Genomic DNA, 16586 nt, shown 5'->3' on the forward strand with positions numbered 1-16586 from the left:
TTCCCTTAACAATCAAAAATTATTTTCTCAATTTCATCTCTTTTTCAAATGCTTTATCTTCATGAAATATCTCTACGAACCAAAGTGGGGGAATGTCACAGAATATGGTCACAGCCACCTAAGAGGCTTATATGTATTTTGTCTCTTCTCGGGAACATATTGCTTAATTCTTCTAGTGTTTCTTTATTATCTCCTTTTTTTTTAAAAATGTTGTCTGCAAATGCTCACATTTCCAGGTAGAGAGAGAGAACCACACAGCTCCTTCCCTGCAGTTAAACGTTATAAGGTTACTAGCTGATCTAAATTCTTCAGTTAAGAGGCCTGAAGTTGTGGATATGATATTGCCGAAATTCATTGAAAGCTTAGAGGAGCGTGATGCGTCGATACCAGGCTTATTGAGACTCCGAGTATGAGGCTCTCTTTTCATCACAAACATAGTGCACCTGTATCTCTACTTCATTTGTTCAAGTTTTGAAAGTCATTTCCCCGAACTGAGCTATTGAACTACTTTCTGAGTCACATGTTTTTGTTGAGTTGCTGCAGCTTCTTGATGCTGTTGCTCGTATGGCAAGTTTAGGTTTTGAGAAGTCCTATCGTGAAGCTGTTGTTCTGATGACAAGGAGTTACTTAAGTAAGCTTGCTGCTGTTGGCTCAGCTGAAAGTAATACCGCAGCTCCAGAAGCCACAACAGAACGCGTTGAGGTGTGCACATGATGCTTTTATCATATTATATCATTACTTCTCCCTGATAATCTGTTATTGGTCTACTGCTCACATGTTCAATCACATTCTAGACACTTCCAGCAGGATTTCTTCTGATTGCCAGACACTTGACTACTCCTAAGTTGCGTACAGACTACCGTCAGCGCTTGCTATCCCTGTGCTCTGATGTGGGCTTGGCTGCAGAGTCAAAAAGTGGAAAGTAAGTCTTTCTAATATTGGCTGAGAATGTGCTTTACTGGACTGTTTTTGGAGAAACTCAGGGACAATGTATTTTGCAGGAGTGGAGCTGATTTTCTTGGGCCTCTCCTTCCTGCCGTGGCTGAGATATGTTCAGATTTCGATCCTACTGTAGATGTTGAACCTTCACTCTTGAAGTTGTTTCGAAACTTGTGGTTCTATATTGCTCTCTTTGGGCTAGCTCCTCCATTACAGAGCCATCATGCCATGACAAAGTCAGTATCGACTACTCTAAACAGCGTCGGCAGTATGGGAGCAATTGCACTTCAAGCAGTGAGTGGTCCATACATGTGGAGTGCTGATTGGTCCTCCGCTGTCCAACGCATTTCTCAAGGAACCCCACCACTAGTAAGTTTAGTTTTGATTTAAAAGTTCAGTCTCCGAGCAAAGTTTGTGGTCCATCTTCTCCTAGAATGTTTAATTCTTATGTTGAAATTGCTGCACCTTGTTGCAACTATTGTAGGTCAACCTTGAGAAACAAGTTGGAAACATGTTTAAGATGTCGCACCTATTTGTGCATTCTTAAGTCACGTGTGCCACTTAGTAAAATTTCATTCCAACTTAGTAGTTTAGCGGTTTTTCTATTAATTCCCTCTTGCTCATAAAGCTCTAATATTTTGCTTTTTTACTCCGTCTTCCTTGATTAAGAAGAGGTTCGTTTTGAAAAAATGGCTACATCAGAACACTGGGAACAACATCAATTCAAAACTAGTTGAGGTCGTCTATTTAATCCTCTATGTCCATATGGCTATTTTCGGATCATTTCGTTTCAATATTGATAGATAAATTTTCTAATTCAGGCAAATTCAAGGTTTTCTAAGTATACACTCCATCGATCTTTTCGTGACCCATAGTTTATGCCAAGATAGCTCACACAACTCTTACTATTTCGTTTGTTTTTTTAATCGTAACCAAGGGACTTTGTCTAATTGTTTGACATTTTTTCACTTCTTAATATAACATTGAATAGCTTTGTTAGTCTTGGTATTCCAGCTTTCTCGAGGCACTTCCAAACCTCTATAGGGATACCATCTGGGTTTATCACATGCTTTTCTAATCCTCATATTTTTTGTGCATCCTTCTCTCCAGCACGTCTAATTTTATAAATGTTGCTACGTTCTTAGAAAAAAAACAACCTAAATCATGAAATGAAGTCTTATATGAGCATGCCTTGTGAATTGTGTTCATCAAGTTCTCATAATGGAAGTTATCGATATGGCTCTCTTTTGTTTGATGTAAAATGTTGCAGGTTTTTTCATGCTAGTTGATGTTAAGTAGGTTTCACTCTGAAGTAGAGTTCCTAAATGGTGAAGTATAGTACAATATAGTGAAGATGATATAATTCTTAAAGAATGGAAAGCCACAAGACATATTCGTGTTTAGTGATTCTCACAAAAGGTATAACTGTGCTTTTGCTTGAATAATTCTTTGGGCTTGCGTTGCCTACTGCATTGATCAACTTGCCCAAATTCAGAATTTGGTGACATAAGCAGTTTAGACTTATTTGTTTTTGGTCATGTTGATCGACTGGCAAAAACTGAAATATTGTGCATTTTAACTTCCAAATCAAAATATGAATATCACATGCCTGAAGGTACATATTTATCCCATTTGTTGATATTCTCCTTGGTCTTAGTAATCTGAGAAGGGTGGGGTGAAAAGTGGAGAAGAAAGAGACTAGAATGGTTATTTGAGTTGTTCGTGCTATCTATTTCAAGGGAGTATGGTTTATCCTACTCATAAGTCATAACTTCAATATTAACAGGTCCATCAGTGTGTGGGTAATATATCTTGTTTCATGAAAAAATTTAATTAATTTAACCGAATATTTTATACAAAGGTCTAATGTGCTGTTTACCAGGTTGTGAGCTCCGTGAAATGGCTTGAAGATGAGTTGGAACTTAATGCTCTTCATAACCCAGGTAGTCGGCGTGGTAGTGGCAATGAGAAAGCTGCCATTAGCCAAAGAACTGCTCTTTGTGCTGCTCTAGGAGGGCGCATGGAAGTTTCAGCAATGAGCACAATTTCGGGTTTGTTGTTCTTCCCTTATGTTCAGTTTGAGAAGGAAATCTTCTTAATGATTTAGTTGTTATGGAGATATTTGTTGCTTTGGGTACAGATGATGATTGAGATGTTCTAGGCCTCAAGAGATATTTTTTCTTTGGCCTCTACAGGTGTCAAGTCAACGTATCTACTTGCAGTTGCATATCTGGAGATCATACGATTTAGTAGTAACGGTGGGATCCTCAATGTGGGCCCTAGCTCAACAGCTTCTAGAAGTGCCTTCAGCTGTGCCTTCGAATACTTGAAAAGTCCTGGTCTTACACAAGCTGTCTCTCAGTGCTTGACAGCAATTGTTCACAGGGCTTTTGAAACAGCAGTAGCATGGCTGGTATTTTAACTTTCTTCAACTGTCTATTCATAAATGAAAGATTGGCAGACTAGTTCATTTTTTCTGAAATTTTCGTACTTCTTGAATAAAGGTAACTATATAATGCGATAGAAGGATACCACATATGGAAGTAAATTAAAAAATACAGAATGCATGAATTTATCACAGATAATTTATAAAACCAAATGAAAAAATGCATTGCATGACCTATAAAAAAAACAATATAACTGTCTACATTTTCAGAGTATAATAGGTATTTGTACTTGTTAGAATCCTAGAAATATTCTATAGCATATGTGTAAATATATTGGTAGCTTGATTTACTCCTAGCTTGATTAGGTATTGATTTGTATTGATTAGGTATGATTGCTTTCCTCTTTAGGACATGTATACTTAGCTATTTAAACCCTAATAGCTCGTGGGAATAATCAAGCTGAGTTCTCTCTCAAACTCTTGTTTGTAGTGGTGGTGGTGATGGTTGGTGCTAGTGGCTAAGTAATGGTTGTGGTGATAGTTGTGCTTTTGGAGGTGGTTGGTGTTGTAGTGACTGGCGCAATAGTGATGGTTAATAGTGGTGGTTGCAGTGTTGATAAAAGCAAAAGGCGCAAAAATGCTCTAAGGCCTGTTGGGGCTTTAAGTGCAAAGCACAATTTGTGGGCTTTAATGGGATAAAACGAAAAGAGAGAAGTAAAATACAAATTTATAGATTTAGTCCAAGACTTACAATTAGAAGCATGAATGACAAATATGAACAACTGATTTTTTCTTACATAAAGTGAAATATCAATTGTTTAGTGTCGCCTATTAAGATGAGGCTCATTGGCTAGGAAAAGTATTAAGTAGATTAGAACCTTGATGACGACACTGAAGCGTACATTAAGCGAGGTGAAGTGCTGAGCACATTTTGAGCCTCGCTTCAGGGCTTAAAAGTGCGCTTTAAGCACACCTTTGACAACACTGGGTGGTGGTGATTGTGATGGTGGAGTTGGTTGATGTTAGTCGTTGACAGTTGGTGGCGGTGGCCGAAGAATGTGGGATGATTGATGATGGTGTTGGTGGTAATTGGCGGTGGTTGGTGGTGTCGGCCAAAGAGTCTGGAAGATAACCCCCCTTGTATTTTTGGGTGTGTTTGAACAGAAAGAAATCACAGATGCTTTAATGTAATATCAACTCCAAATTACTCCCTTAAGGCTAGATGTCTTTGTGTCTTTTTAGTTGGATTAACCAATCTTATGTAAATTTCTTGGATAATATTTTAGACTTTGTTAGCTCTGTGATCTTATCATAGCCTGTAATGTATTGGAGCTGACTCTGTTTTTGTACTCGTTAGCTTTTTTACTTTTTAGCATCTTCTTCATGCCATCAGTGACATTTCTTACTTGGCCTCTGTCAGTCTAGATCTTCAGAGGATTGTGAGGAGGTTCATTGTAGAAAATAGGAATAGGGGGCTTCCTTTGTGCATGATGCAATTTTGTGTCTGTACTCACTCAGAGCATTTTAACATTTCTTTAAGCGGTAGACACATTTTTGAAACTGTCATGGACAAAGTTCGTCACAGTTGAAAATCAACAACTATATCGTATACCTTCTTAGTGGGTTTTTTTCAGTAATGGAAAAGCTAATGGAGATGATAGTTTTTGAAACAAACATAAGTTGCTGATCCTCTTCTTTTGCATTTCCCTTCCCATTTCTCCTTTTTTTTGTTTTTTTTTTTCCATAAAGGTCACATGATCCCAATAACTTGCTGCAGGAGGATCGGATGTCTGAGACTGGACCTGAAGCAGAGTATAGGGAATCTACATTGTCCACTCATGCCAGTTTTCTTGTAAAGAATTTGTCTCAAAGGGATGAGCATATACGAGATATCTCAGTTAACTTGTTGAATCAATTAAGAGATTGCTTTCCTCAGGTGTCGTTTCGCTGCTTGTATCAAGTATCAAGTTTGTCAACTTTGCTTCTTGCCATTGCTTGATGCTAACGTTTGAATGATTTATTGGCTTGCAGATTTTGTGGAATTCTTCTTGTCTAGATTCACTGTTGCTTTCGGTGCAGAATGATCCACCTTCTTCTGTAGTCAATGATCCAGCTTGTGTTGCTACTATCCGCTCTTTGTACCAAAAGACTGTCCGCGAATGGATAATTGTTTCACTTTCACAGGCTCCTTGTACTAGTCAGGGGCTTCTTCAGGTTTGTTATTCATCCATTTCAGTTTCATGAAAAGGCTGTGTAACTCTTTTTGCTCTCATTACATGTGTAAGTATGCTCATATGTCTATGATCATTTACTTGTGTACATTGTCTTGCTAAGGGATTGATGTACTTTTCTTAGAGTGCAAAATGAACATTTGGGTCTTTCTCTTCTATGATACAGGTAGACAAAATATATTTTGTTTGAAAAACATTACTAGTCCTTAAATTTGTGAAATATTTGTCTTCTTTACATAGGAGTAAATATTGGTGGAGATGGTACGTTAGCTTATGTGGTAACTAGAGTTCATAATTTAGGTACCTTTTTGCATCTGAATTTGCGTGGTTCTTGCTGATGTTTTACTTGCCTTTACCCTTCTTTCTTATCGTATTATATTTTCTATTGCATATACTATTAGCTAATCTGTCTTTCCGTACTTCAGGAAAAGCTTTGTAAAGCAAACACTTGGCAAAAATCACAGCCTACAGCAGAAGTTGTTTCTCTCTTATCCGAGATTAAAATTGGTACTGGTAAAAATGATTGTTGGACAGGAACAAAGCCAGCAAATATTCCTGCTGTTATGGCTGCAGCAGCTGCAGCATCTGGAGCAAAATTAAAATTGACAGAGGCATTTAATTTAGAGGTGCTCAGTACTGGTATGATCAGTGCAACTGCAAAATGCAATCATGCTGGAGAAATTGCTGGAATGAGAAGGTTATATGAGACTATTGGCAGCCTTGATCGTCCAGCGGTTGGTTCGGGTGATACGAAGGAAAATATGCAGCAAAAACCTGAGTCCTTTTCTGAGGTTTTACTTACAAAGTTTGTCCGACTGCTTCAGAAGTTTGTTAATGTTGCAGAAAAAGGGGGAGAAGTGGATAAGTCAGCATTCCATGAAACTTGTTCTCAAGCAACTGCTTTGCTTCTGTCTGATCTGGTATAAATCTGATTTCTACCATTCTTTGCTTTGTTAGGCTGGGAAGAGACATTCTCTTTTCCCTGGTTCAATTTTGTTTTTTGTATTCATGTTACTGAATTTTCTATTGTTCACAGGGTTCGGGTTCTAAATCAAATGTAGAAAGCTTTTCACAACTTTTACGTCTTCTTTGCTGGTGCCCAGCTTATGTATTGACATCTGATGCCATGGAGACTGGTGTATTTATTTGGACATGGTTGGTTTCAGCTGCTCCTCAATTGTGTTCTCTGGTACTTGCTGAGCTTGTTGATGCATGGTTGTGGACAGTCGACACAAAGCGAGGGATTTTTGCATCCGAGCTTAGGTGTTCTGGGCCTGCTGCTAAGTTAAGGCCTCACCTGGTTTCCGGGGAGCCGGAAGCACCGCCTGAGAAGGATCCCGTTGAACAAATATTGGCCCACAGACTATGGCTTGGATTTTTCATTGATCGGTTTGAGGTGATTATGAGGGGTTAATGCTTTCATTGTTTAAATCACATCTACAGATAAACAAACATCACACAGTGTTTGTGAAAAATGCAGCCTGTTCTCTTGATAATATTGCTAAAAGCTTTCAATTGATCTAGTGCTCTTATTATTGTTTCAGCCTTTTGTTTTCGTACTGCATTTTAAAAAAATGTTCAAGCTGTAGCTTTCGTTTGCTTGAAAAACTTATTTTTGCAGGTTGTTCGACATGATAGTGTTCCACAGCTTTTGCTTTTAGGGCGGTTGTTGCAAGGAACCACCAAACTACCTTGGAATTTTTCTTCCCACCCAGCTGCCACTGGCACATTTTTCACCCTTATGCTACTTGGGCTGAAGTTCTGCTCATGCAAGTCACAGGGTAATCTGCGAAACCTTAGGGCTGGGCTTCAGCTTCTGGAAGACAGGATATATCGGTAAAGTCGACTTATTGACTTGCATTTAATTGGACTAGTATGTTTCCCTACATTATGAATACAGACATGAAAACAAGTAATGGAAGGTCCTTGCTCATCATCTCGGACCTATAGCTTGCTAGTCGATATTGAGATGCACACCAAGACATTTTGTATTTATTTTTGTATGTTTATCTCAATAGATTCAATATGTTACATCAGACTAGACAATTGTTGACTTTGCTGATGCATTTGAACATTTGGGTTATGTTCAATTGCAGGGCATCATTGGGGTGGTTTGCTCACCAACCTGAGTGGTATGACATGAACAAAAACTTTGCCCTAAGTGAGGCGCAGTCTGTTTCTATGTTTGTCCATCATCTTTTGAATGAGCAATTAGATACTCCCCAACTTGATTCGAGAGGACGGGCACTCGAAAATGGAAGCTCTTTGAATGATGTGGTGAGATAATCATAAACAAGGCGCTGGAACTTCTGTTCTTACATCATTTGAGAAACTTTTTGCGTCTAAAATATATTTTTGGCGTGGGGCAGTTTCTGTTCTCTGCAAATTAATTGTTTTCTGGCTCTTGTGCTCTTTTTTGAACTTAATGATGGTCACAGAGAGATCAATACCATCCGGTTTGGGGCCAAATGGAGAGCTATGCTGTTGGAAGGGAAAAGCGGAAGCAGTTGCTTCTGATGTTGTGCCAACATGAAGCTGACAGACTTGATGTTTGGGCACAACCCACTGTCAAGTAATGCATGATGATTGCTTATTGTGTTTCTCCCTGTTTTAATTTCTTTTGATGTGGTTGTCATTATTGATATTAATAATTCTTCCAACATCAGGGAAACCACTTCACGTCTTAAAATCAGCTCTGATAAATGGGTCGATTTTGCGCGAACTGCCTTTTCTGTGGATCCTCGGATAGCTCTGTGTCTGGCTGCCAGGTTTCCAACAAATAATCATCTGAAGGCTGAAGTGACTCAGTTGGTGCAAGTATGTCTTTCCTTCCCACTTTTTATTTCCTTAATTTTTTTTTATTGAACCTTGAATGGATGTGCCTGAAATGAAACATGATTTAAGAGAGAACACAGAATACTTGAAACAGAAGTGACATATGAAGTCGACTTTAGGATGATGAAGACTGCGTTATTTGTCTATTTTCTTGAATTTTATATGCGAAAGAATCTAAAAAATAAGGGGATATGTGAATCATACTACAAACATTCTTGAGTAACTTTTGCGTTATAACTAGTTTCAGTTATATGGTTACTGTTCTTTGTAACAAAGTCTTTGACCAGGAAATAGAAAGATTTCCCTTATGAATTATTCTAATTACTAGTAAAATTACCCGCACTTCGCGCGGGGATTTAATATCATGGAATTTATAAAATAATACTTAAAACCTAACAGTTATTAAAACTAAAACACTACATTATCTTACATACAAGATTACGTAGTAACAAACATTAACAATGTAAAGGAAAATGTAATATATTACATCTCTATCATTTATACTTAATAACATGAGCATAAATAAATGACTATAAAAATACATACCAGGATCTTTAATATAAGCAATGGTGTCAGTGAGCCACTCAACAGGATCGAAGTACACAAATATTTATTTAATTGTGAAGAAGAAGAAGAGGTTTAGAATTTTTGTTGTTTTAAAATGAGAGGAAATCCCTCTATTTATAGGCAACAAATAGTAGTGTGAACAAATGTTTATTGTGCCTTATCGGAAATGTTACAACTATTGAAAAGTTGCAACCCTTCGGAAAGGTCACAACCTTTCATAAAAGTCACAACTTTTCATAAAAATTGCAACTCTTCATTAAAGTCGCAACTTTTCATAAAAATCACAACTTTTCATAAAAGTCGCAACTCTTCATTGAAGTCGCAACTTTTCATAAAAATCACAACTTTTCATAAAAGTTGCAACTCTTCATTGAAGTCGCAACTTTTCATAAAAGTCGCAACTTTTCATAAATTTCACTACTTTTAATGAATGGGGAAGGCTAGTTTTGTAAATAAATAAATTAAAAGGGAATTCTGGTTTGTGGTAGCGCCACGTAGGCGGGCCTAAGGTTCTCTTTTATATAATATATATATATATATGATATATGATTATCTTTTCCTTTTGAGCGAAGACTGAAATTAAAGAAAAGTGACTGTTCTTTAAATGGACTAAATTTGTGTTTTTTTTTTTGAACTGTGGGAACACTACCTAGTAAGGTATATATAACATCTTTTTTTTTTTGTCAAAAAGATGGAGGAAAGTTGTTTCCTGTATAGTGTGCTTGCAACTTATTGTTGCTGGTTATGCCTTGTTATCATGTTTCTCCTGGTAAGTTAAGCTTTATTCGTTTAAGCATGACGAAGATGCGTAATTGTAAAATATTTATGTAACTTTGCTCCTTTTTAAAAAAGCAAGGAGCTGATGAATTCTTCTTTGATAAGACTAGAGTTGAAGTTGACCCAAAGTATTGATAGATCTTGAAGTACTTTTTTTCATCTCCATAACCAAATCCGCGCACATTAAGATTACTTGTTAATGGTTGATAAAATATTGATAGATTCACCGTTGGAAACAAGAAGTTCGCTGTAATTGTGCGTACCTGTAAAGAACTCAAACACGACAATGGGATGATAATACGATATGATGACAATGCTGCGGTTATTGATTCAGATGCCTTGCATTTTAGACAAATAAGAAATGTCTGACCTCAAAATTTCCTCTGCTCCAAGTTCTGTTTCCTCTTATCGTCCTTGCTTGGATCAGACTTTCCTCAGTAAAAATATTTGGTTGTTCACAAGGGAAAAAAATAAAGGAGCGACAGTTACACGAAATAGCTGAAATGTCCATGATTGGGGACCCGTGATCTGGGTGACAAGAAGCTCAATTAGTTTTGGAGAGGGATTCTTTACGAGAAAGGGATTATACTGTCACGCCCCTGGCAGACCGGCATCCGGTGCCTTAACTTGACCAAGCAGACCATCTCTATATGGATCATGGGACATGACCTAATGTGAAAACTTAGAAAAACAATAGTACTTTGGACACATCTTTCATACATGAAGAAGCTTTAAGTTCAAAACATGGTGTTTATCATACACTCTCAGATGAGGGCTCAATCTTGAAAGAGAGTAGGAAATTGAATATGGTGATGGGGTTGAAGCATGGCAACAAGGGATGATGAGTCAAAATTTGGTCGCTGAGAACAGATTATCAAGTCGAGGGTCTATCGGGAACAACCTCCCTACCCCAAAAGGTAGGGTAAGGTTTGCATACATCCTACCCTCCAAACCCAACTTGTGGAATTACACTGGGTATGTTGTTGGAGAGAAAATAACCAAGAGTGCATCGCAGGTTCTTGATAAAACTGTTCAACCCATCAGATAACCAAATTGCAATAAGGGTCCAACAGGTAATACCTGACCACGATGACAACTACAAGATTTATGAAGTTCTTCAGCATATCATGGGATCTTGGAATTTGGATGTAAAGGTAAGAACTTTTGCTCCTTATCAAGAAAGGTAAGGTTGTTCTTGTGGATAATGGGCCCGCCCCTCTACCCTTCTCCACTTAAATACCTGGCTTCACTTTGTATGGTGTGGGGCTTGAACCTGCGACCTAAGTCACAAATCCTCCACCTTCTGCCACTTGAGCTAGGCATTGGGGGCTCTTCAGCATATCATGGGATCTTGGAATTTGGATGTAAAGGTAAGCACTTTTGCTCCTTATCAAGAAAGGTAAGGTTGTTCTTGATGCAAGCTGAAGGAATTAGCAAAGAGATTGCGAGCCAACACAATAAATCCCACCAGATAGGAAAGAGGGGAAACAGTAAACAAGAGTTTGAATTATGATGGTTGGAAAGCAAGGCCAACAATGATGAGAAATGAGTTAATGGAAAATAAATATTGGGAAAGAGGAACAGATGAAGGCTTTGAGAGTTATACTTATCCTATTTGAAGCAATTTCTGGCCACCACATCAATTGGAGGAGAAGTAAGCTCTTCCCAGTAAATGAGGTGACAGGGTTACAACAACTGGCTGATATTTTGAGTGGAGAAATGGGGTGCTTTCCAACTGTGTATCTAAAAGATGTCAAAAAGACTGGCTAAGTGGAAATCTCAGTACTTATCTCTCGGAGGAAGGCTGGTTATGATTAATTCTGTATTAGATGCTCTACCTACTTATTTGATGTCTTTGTTCCCTCTTCCCAGTAGTGTGGAGGAGAGACTGGATAGTCTCAGAAGGATCTTTTTATGGCAAGGAAACAATGAGAGGAAATGTATCCATCTGGTTAAATAGAAAAACTTTCATCCTTCCCAAAAAACAAGGTGGTCTTGGAATGAGAAATTTGAGGAATCAAAACAAAAGTCTCCTGAAGAAATGGCTCTAGAGATTGCTAAAGGAGGATCAAACTTTATGGGCTACTGTAGTGATGGAAAAATACAAGGAGGGATTTTGGTAAACCAAATGGGTAACCGGCACCTACAAAACTAGTTTGTAGAGTTCAATTAGGAATTTTTGGCCTGGATTTGCAGTTTTGCACAAAAGATCAGTTTGAATGTTAAGGATGGTAGGAGGATAATGTTTTGGGAAGACTACTGGTTGGGAAATGGCAGCTTGAAGCAGTTATATCCCCAGTATGACTAGAAAAATGCTCCCAGGCACTAGTGTTGAGGTAATACACTAAAGGTTACTTTTTGAATCAGGCGTCTGGATTCTGGTGGCCCTTTTGATCACTGGAAATTTTGTTCTCCTTCATTCCATCAAGTTTTGTTCATATGTATAGTCACATTTATTTTGCGGTTGGTTTTAAGTTTAATGACATTGTTAGATCCACTAACCCAACAGATTCTTGGTTTGAATGGACTGAGAGAGGTAGGAATTTCTTTAGAAGGATATCGCTGAAAATAGGAAGACCCTGGAATGGGTTGTTCAGATTCTGAGAGAGGCATTTAAGTTCAGAGGAAATGGTGTTAGAAGGTGGAAAAAAGGAGCAGTTTCTCTGAAACTTTTTGTGCAAGGAACTTTAACAACTTTGGGCGTTACATCAGCATTATCAGTATTCGGGGAAGGAGGAGGGCTGTTCTAATTATTCCAGAAACTACTTTCAATGCTGGATGAAATTCAATAGCCGACAAGATCGGTAGGTTCATTAACTTTAGTAGCGACCAAGTTAACGAAGGAGAACCCAGATTGGCTGATAAAGAGCTTCCCTATGCAGATGCACTCAGAAACTCTTGATGGTCCAATAAAGAAGTGGTTGGTGGACAGCTTTCACAGGAAGGAAATGTTATTCACGTCAAAGAATGTCTGGATTCACCACAGAAAGAGGTACTGAATAGATGTCTGGTTGGCTTTTTCTTAGGAACAGGGAATAAATCTGAAGCCACGACACTATCAGACACTAGAAGATGGGCTAGTGCAACTTAGATTCAAATACATGGAAAGAATATTTATGAGATGGGGGACGGTAGATTCCTTTCCGAACTTGAAGGGGAAATGGTACTGGAAAAATAATTTCATGGGTGGGCGCCAGTAATAGGAGGTCTGGTGGAGTGTAGGGTACATAAGAGGGGAGGAGGATTGGTGGAAGATCATCCCTGCTTGCATCTGGTGGAGTGTGTGGAAAGAAAGGAATTCTAGTTTTTTGAAGGCACTACAAGTTCTATCCATAAAATTAGGATAAATTGTCTTAGTCGGTTCTACTTTTGGTGTAAACAAAGTATATTGGGGGAAGTAGGTGACTTAGTTGATTTAATTGGCAACATATAAGAATATAGGTTTTTGGACCGTGGTCTTTTGTACTTTTGGCTTTCTTTGTAAAACTCTCAAATTAGCACTTTTTTTGGGGTGTCTAAGTTTTGTTTATAGAAATACAATTGTTACCTTCCTATAAAAAAACATTTTAAACTTGAACCAACAGCAAGTGCCACCTCGAAGGAAGTTTGGTCCACACAGTGAGGGATCTTGATTTTCAGAAGACTGATGCAAGACTGGGAAATAGACACTTTGGCAGATTTCTATGGGACTTCAGATCAATACAATGAAGTACAGCTAGGGGAAGATACACTCAGGTGGATTATTCATGGTAAAGGCATTTATTACAGTAAGCTCTGCTTACAAACGACCTAAATAAAGTGGCACAGGTGAATCTACTGCCATGGAAATTAATATGGAGATGTAAAAATTCCATATAAAGTGGGCGATTTTACTTGTTTGGTGGTGAATGACTCAGTTTTAACTTGGGAGAATCTAAGGAGAAGGGGAATTCATTTGTGCTCTAGATGTTATATTTGTGTGCAAAATTTAGAGACAATCAACCATCTTCTTTTACATTGCAAGATGATCAGCCTGTTCAAGCATTTGTTCACAAGCTTTAGAGGTATAAGGTGGATAATGCCAGGTAGAACATCTGATGCACTGATGAACTGGAACTCAGAGGGGAATAGCAGCACAAACAAAAATAGATGGAAAATTTTCCTTGAAGCAATTTGGTGGACAATTTGGAAGGAAAGGAATTCTAGGTGTTTTGAAGATACTAGTAGTTCCTTACAAAGGATTCAGATGAATTGTATTCTTATGTTCTGTTATTGGTGCAAATCAGAGTATGTAGATGATACAATTTCTGTTGTGGACATCCTAGGGTCCTTATGAGATGATATTGGGCTTAGGTGGTCTGTCCTAGTTTATTGTTTTTGGGTTTGGATCCACTGATGTTAACACTCCATTTTTGCTTCCAACACTTCATGCTGATGAATTATAGACTGTTAGTTACCTTGTAAAAAATAAAAAAAAAAATTGGGGAGGAAATTGAACTAAGAGTTAGTTCCTTTTGCTTACCTTTGGGTTTGTTTACATGTTGTTAGGGATGGCACCTTTTCTTGGGGTTTATTTCTTCTAATGCAAATGTTTGCTTAACAAAAAAGCTGGGTAGAATCCAGCTACTAGTATAGGCAGTCTCCACAAAGTTAACAACACTAATTCTTTGAATGAAAGAAATAATGATTTGGACAGCTTGACCACTTTAATTCCAAGTCTATTCTCTTGTACAAAATAGAACCAATCAATTCTTTTTAAATTCACTAAATCCATCCACAATTTTCCGACATGCTTGAAAATGTGTCCTGCTGTGCTTTCTACATCCACCTTTTCTTATCTTATTTGTTATTTTAGTATTGATTCAGTTTGTGTATTTGCTTCCAAAGCTTCTAAATTTGGCCTCGGCTGAATATATTCTTTGGGCTGATTTCGAATCAGAAAACATGTTACTTCCAATGGTATGCTTGAACCATACATTTCCCTGAATTCTCTCTATTGGTTCTAGTGACCATCTTTGCCTTAGCTTCCATTTCAAAAAAAAAAAAAGTCAAATTCAAAGTCAAACCTCTTCAGAGATTCAAAACAAAATAGTACAGACTATTGTGAGAACTGTTTTACATGTGTGATAAGCTAAAAACTGTAGGATGAATGATTCTCCTGAGAGTATATGTTTCTTTTTGAAGTTGCTACCTGCTTGTTAGTAGGTAGCAGTGCATTGTTTTGCTGTCCGTTCACATTAGTAACCGTTGTATTGCTCTTGTAGTTTCTTGTCTTCTGTTACTACCTGATGTTTCTGTACCACGATTATTGTATTGTTTTGGTTGTAGTTTCTGTTCTATTACTATCGGTTGTTTTTCTTATTATCTGTTGTTTCATGTACTTCTGTTGCTCCTTTTTTGTGACTGCTTTGGACCATATTTCCTTAAGCCGACGGTTTATTGGAAACCACCTCTCTATCTCTAAGGTAGGGGTTAGGTCTGTGCACACTTTACCGTCCCTAGATCCCACTTAGTGGGACTACACGGGGTATGTTGTTTTTTGCTGTCTTTATTTCTCAGTACTGCATGCTCATTTTGCTGAACTGTAACCTGTTTTTTAGAATTGTTTGGAGCTGTAGGCAGTTGTTCTCCTCACTGAGATAATTGTGTTAGGCCCTGTAACTTTATCTGGTACTGATGAACAAATCTAATCCTGGAAAAGTAATTAAGAAATAAGGATTTTACTTTCTGAAGATATTTCTGATCAGAAATGTTTGTTGTTTTGAGATGCCTGTGGTCTTCCAATGCAGCTTAAGGTTGATTATTTTTTTTATTTTTCCTTACAGATCCTGGCTTGTCACTATTTCTCTGAGTTAGCCTGTTTTACAATCTTACTAGTCATTCCCTTTTATCCAAACACTTGATCTTTGTGATTGATGAAAATGGTTATCTTGTTTCTATTACAGTTGCATATATTGGAGATACGTCATATACCTGAAGCTTTGCCATACTTTGTTACACCTAAAGCCATTGACGAAAATTCAACACTTCTACAACAATTGCCGCACTGGGCTGCTTGCTCAATTACACAGGCACTGGAGTTTCTCACACCAGCATACAAGGGTCATCCACGTGTCATGGCTTATGTTCTAAGGGTGTTGGAGTCTTACCCTCCTCAAAGAGTAACCTTCTTCATGCCCCAACTGGTGCAGGCTCTGAGATATGATGACGAGGTGCGTTTTCTGGACTTTTTGTTGTGAACTTGTTCATTGCTTTTAATATCCGGCTAGCAGGTCAAAGAGATATATTATTGGAAGTCAATGCATCTTCAACAGTTTTATTGTTGTGAATTTGTTCGATGCTCTTAATCATCTGGCTAGCAAGTCAAAGAGATGTATTATTGGTAGTTGATGCATCTTCAACGGTTTTACGTAGTTCACCACCTTGGATTTAGCATTCCTGTCAGTTTTTAGATATTATTATTCTTTCCTGAACAACATATTATATGGTTATGACGGAGAGTAAGTTAATGATTCTTATTGTACCAAGTTTGCAAAAAATGGAACAGAGTTAAACAGCAGAAATCACTATGGCTTTTCAGCTCGAAGTAGTTTTCATAGTACCTTGTGTGTCTCAACTCCCATCCATTGTGTGCATCAATGGCAAAGGATGCTTAATCGTCCTTCATATACTAGGCATGATTGACTCTAATCATATGAATTTAATTCATGCAGAAATTGGTGGAAGGATACTTGCTCAGAGCTACTCAAAGGAGTGACATATTCGCTCATATTCTGATATGGAATCTGCAGGTGGGAAGCTTTTGCTTTTGTATTTGTTTTTCCTGTTTTAAGATGGCTGTCTTTGTATGATAAAAAGTATATGTCTCCTCT

General features: G+C 37.9%; 2 protein-coding genes across 3 annotated transcripts in view; one reads left to right on the forward strand and one right to left on the reverse strand.

Moving 5' to 3' along the window:
- The window catches only part of LOC125844213 (costars family protein), a 974123-nt gene that overhangs the window by 365915 nt on the left and 591622 nt on the right, over positions 1-16586 (reverse strand). The gene's annotated exons all lie outside the window — the stretch shown is intronic.
- The window catches only part of LOC125844205 (phosphatidylinositol 4-kinase alpha 1), a 43904-nt gene that overhangs the window by 12549 nt on the left and 14769 nt on the right, over positions 1-16586 (forward strand). The window contains exons 4-19 of the mRNA XM_049523470.1: positions 237-407; positions 544-702; positions 795-922; positions 1002-1308; positions 2822-2990; positions 3135-3352; positions 5103-5261; positions 5357-5539; positions 5982-6476; positions 6593-6952; positions 7178-7392; positions 7653-7833; positions 7995-8128; positions 8223-8373; positions 15660-15926; positions 16428-16505. Of these exons, the coding sequence (XP_049379427.1) occupies positions 237-407; positions 544-702; positions 795-922; positions 1002-1308; positions 2822-2990; positions 3135-3352; positions 5103-5261; positions 5357-5539; positions 5982-6476; positions 6593-6952; positions 7178-7392; positions 7653-7833; positions 7995-8128; positions 8223-8373; positions 15660-15926; positions 16428-16505 (3375 nt within the window). The remainder of the gene's footprint in view (positions 1-236; positions 408-543; positions 703-794; positions 923-1001; positions 1309-2821; positions 2991-3134; positions 3353-5102; positions 5262-5356; positions 5540-5981; positions 6477-6592; positions 6953-7177; positions 7393-7652; positions 7834-7994; positions 8129-8222; positions 8374-15659; positions 15927-16427; positions 16506-16586) is intronic.

This window comes from Solanum stenotomum, chromosome 11 (assembly GCF_019186545.1).
Source record: "Solanum stenotomum isolate F172 chromosome 11, ASM1918654v1, whole genome shotgun sequence".
Lineage (NCBI taxonomy): Eukaryota > Viridiplantae > Streptophyta > Magnoliopsida > Solanales > Solanaceae > Solanum > Solanum stenotomum.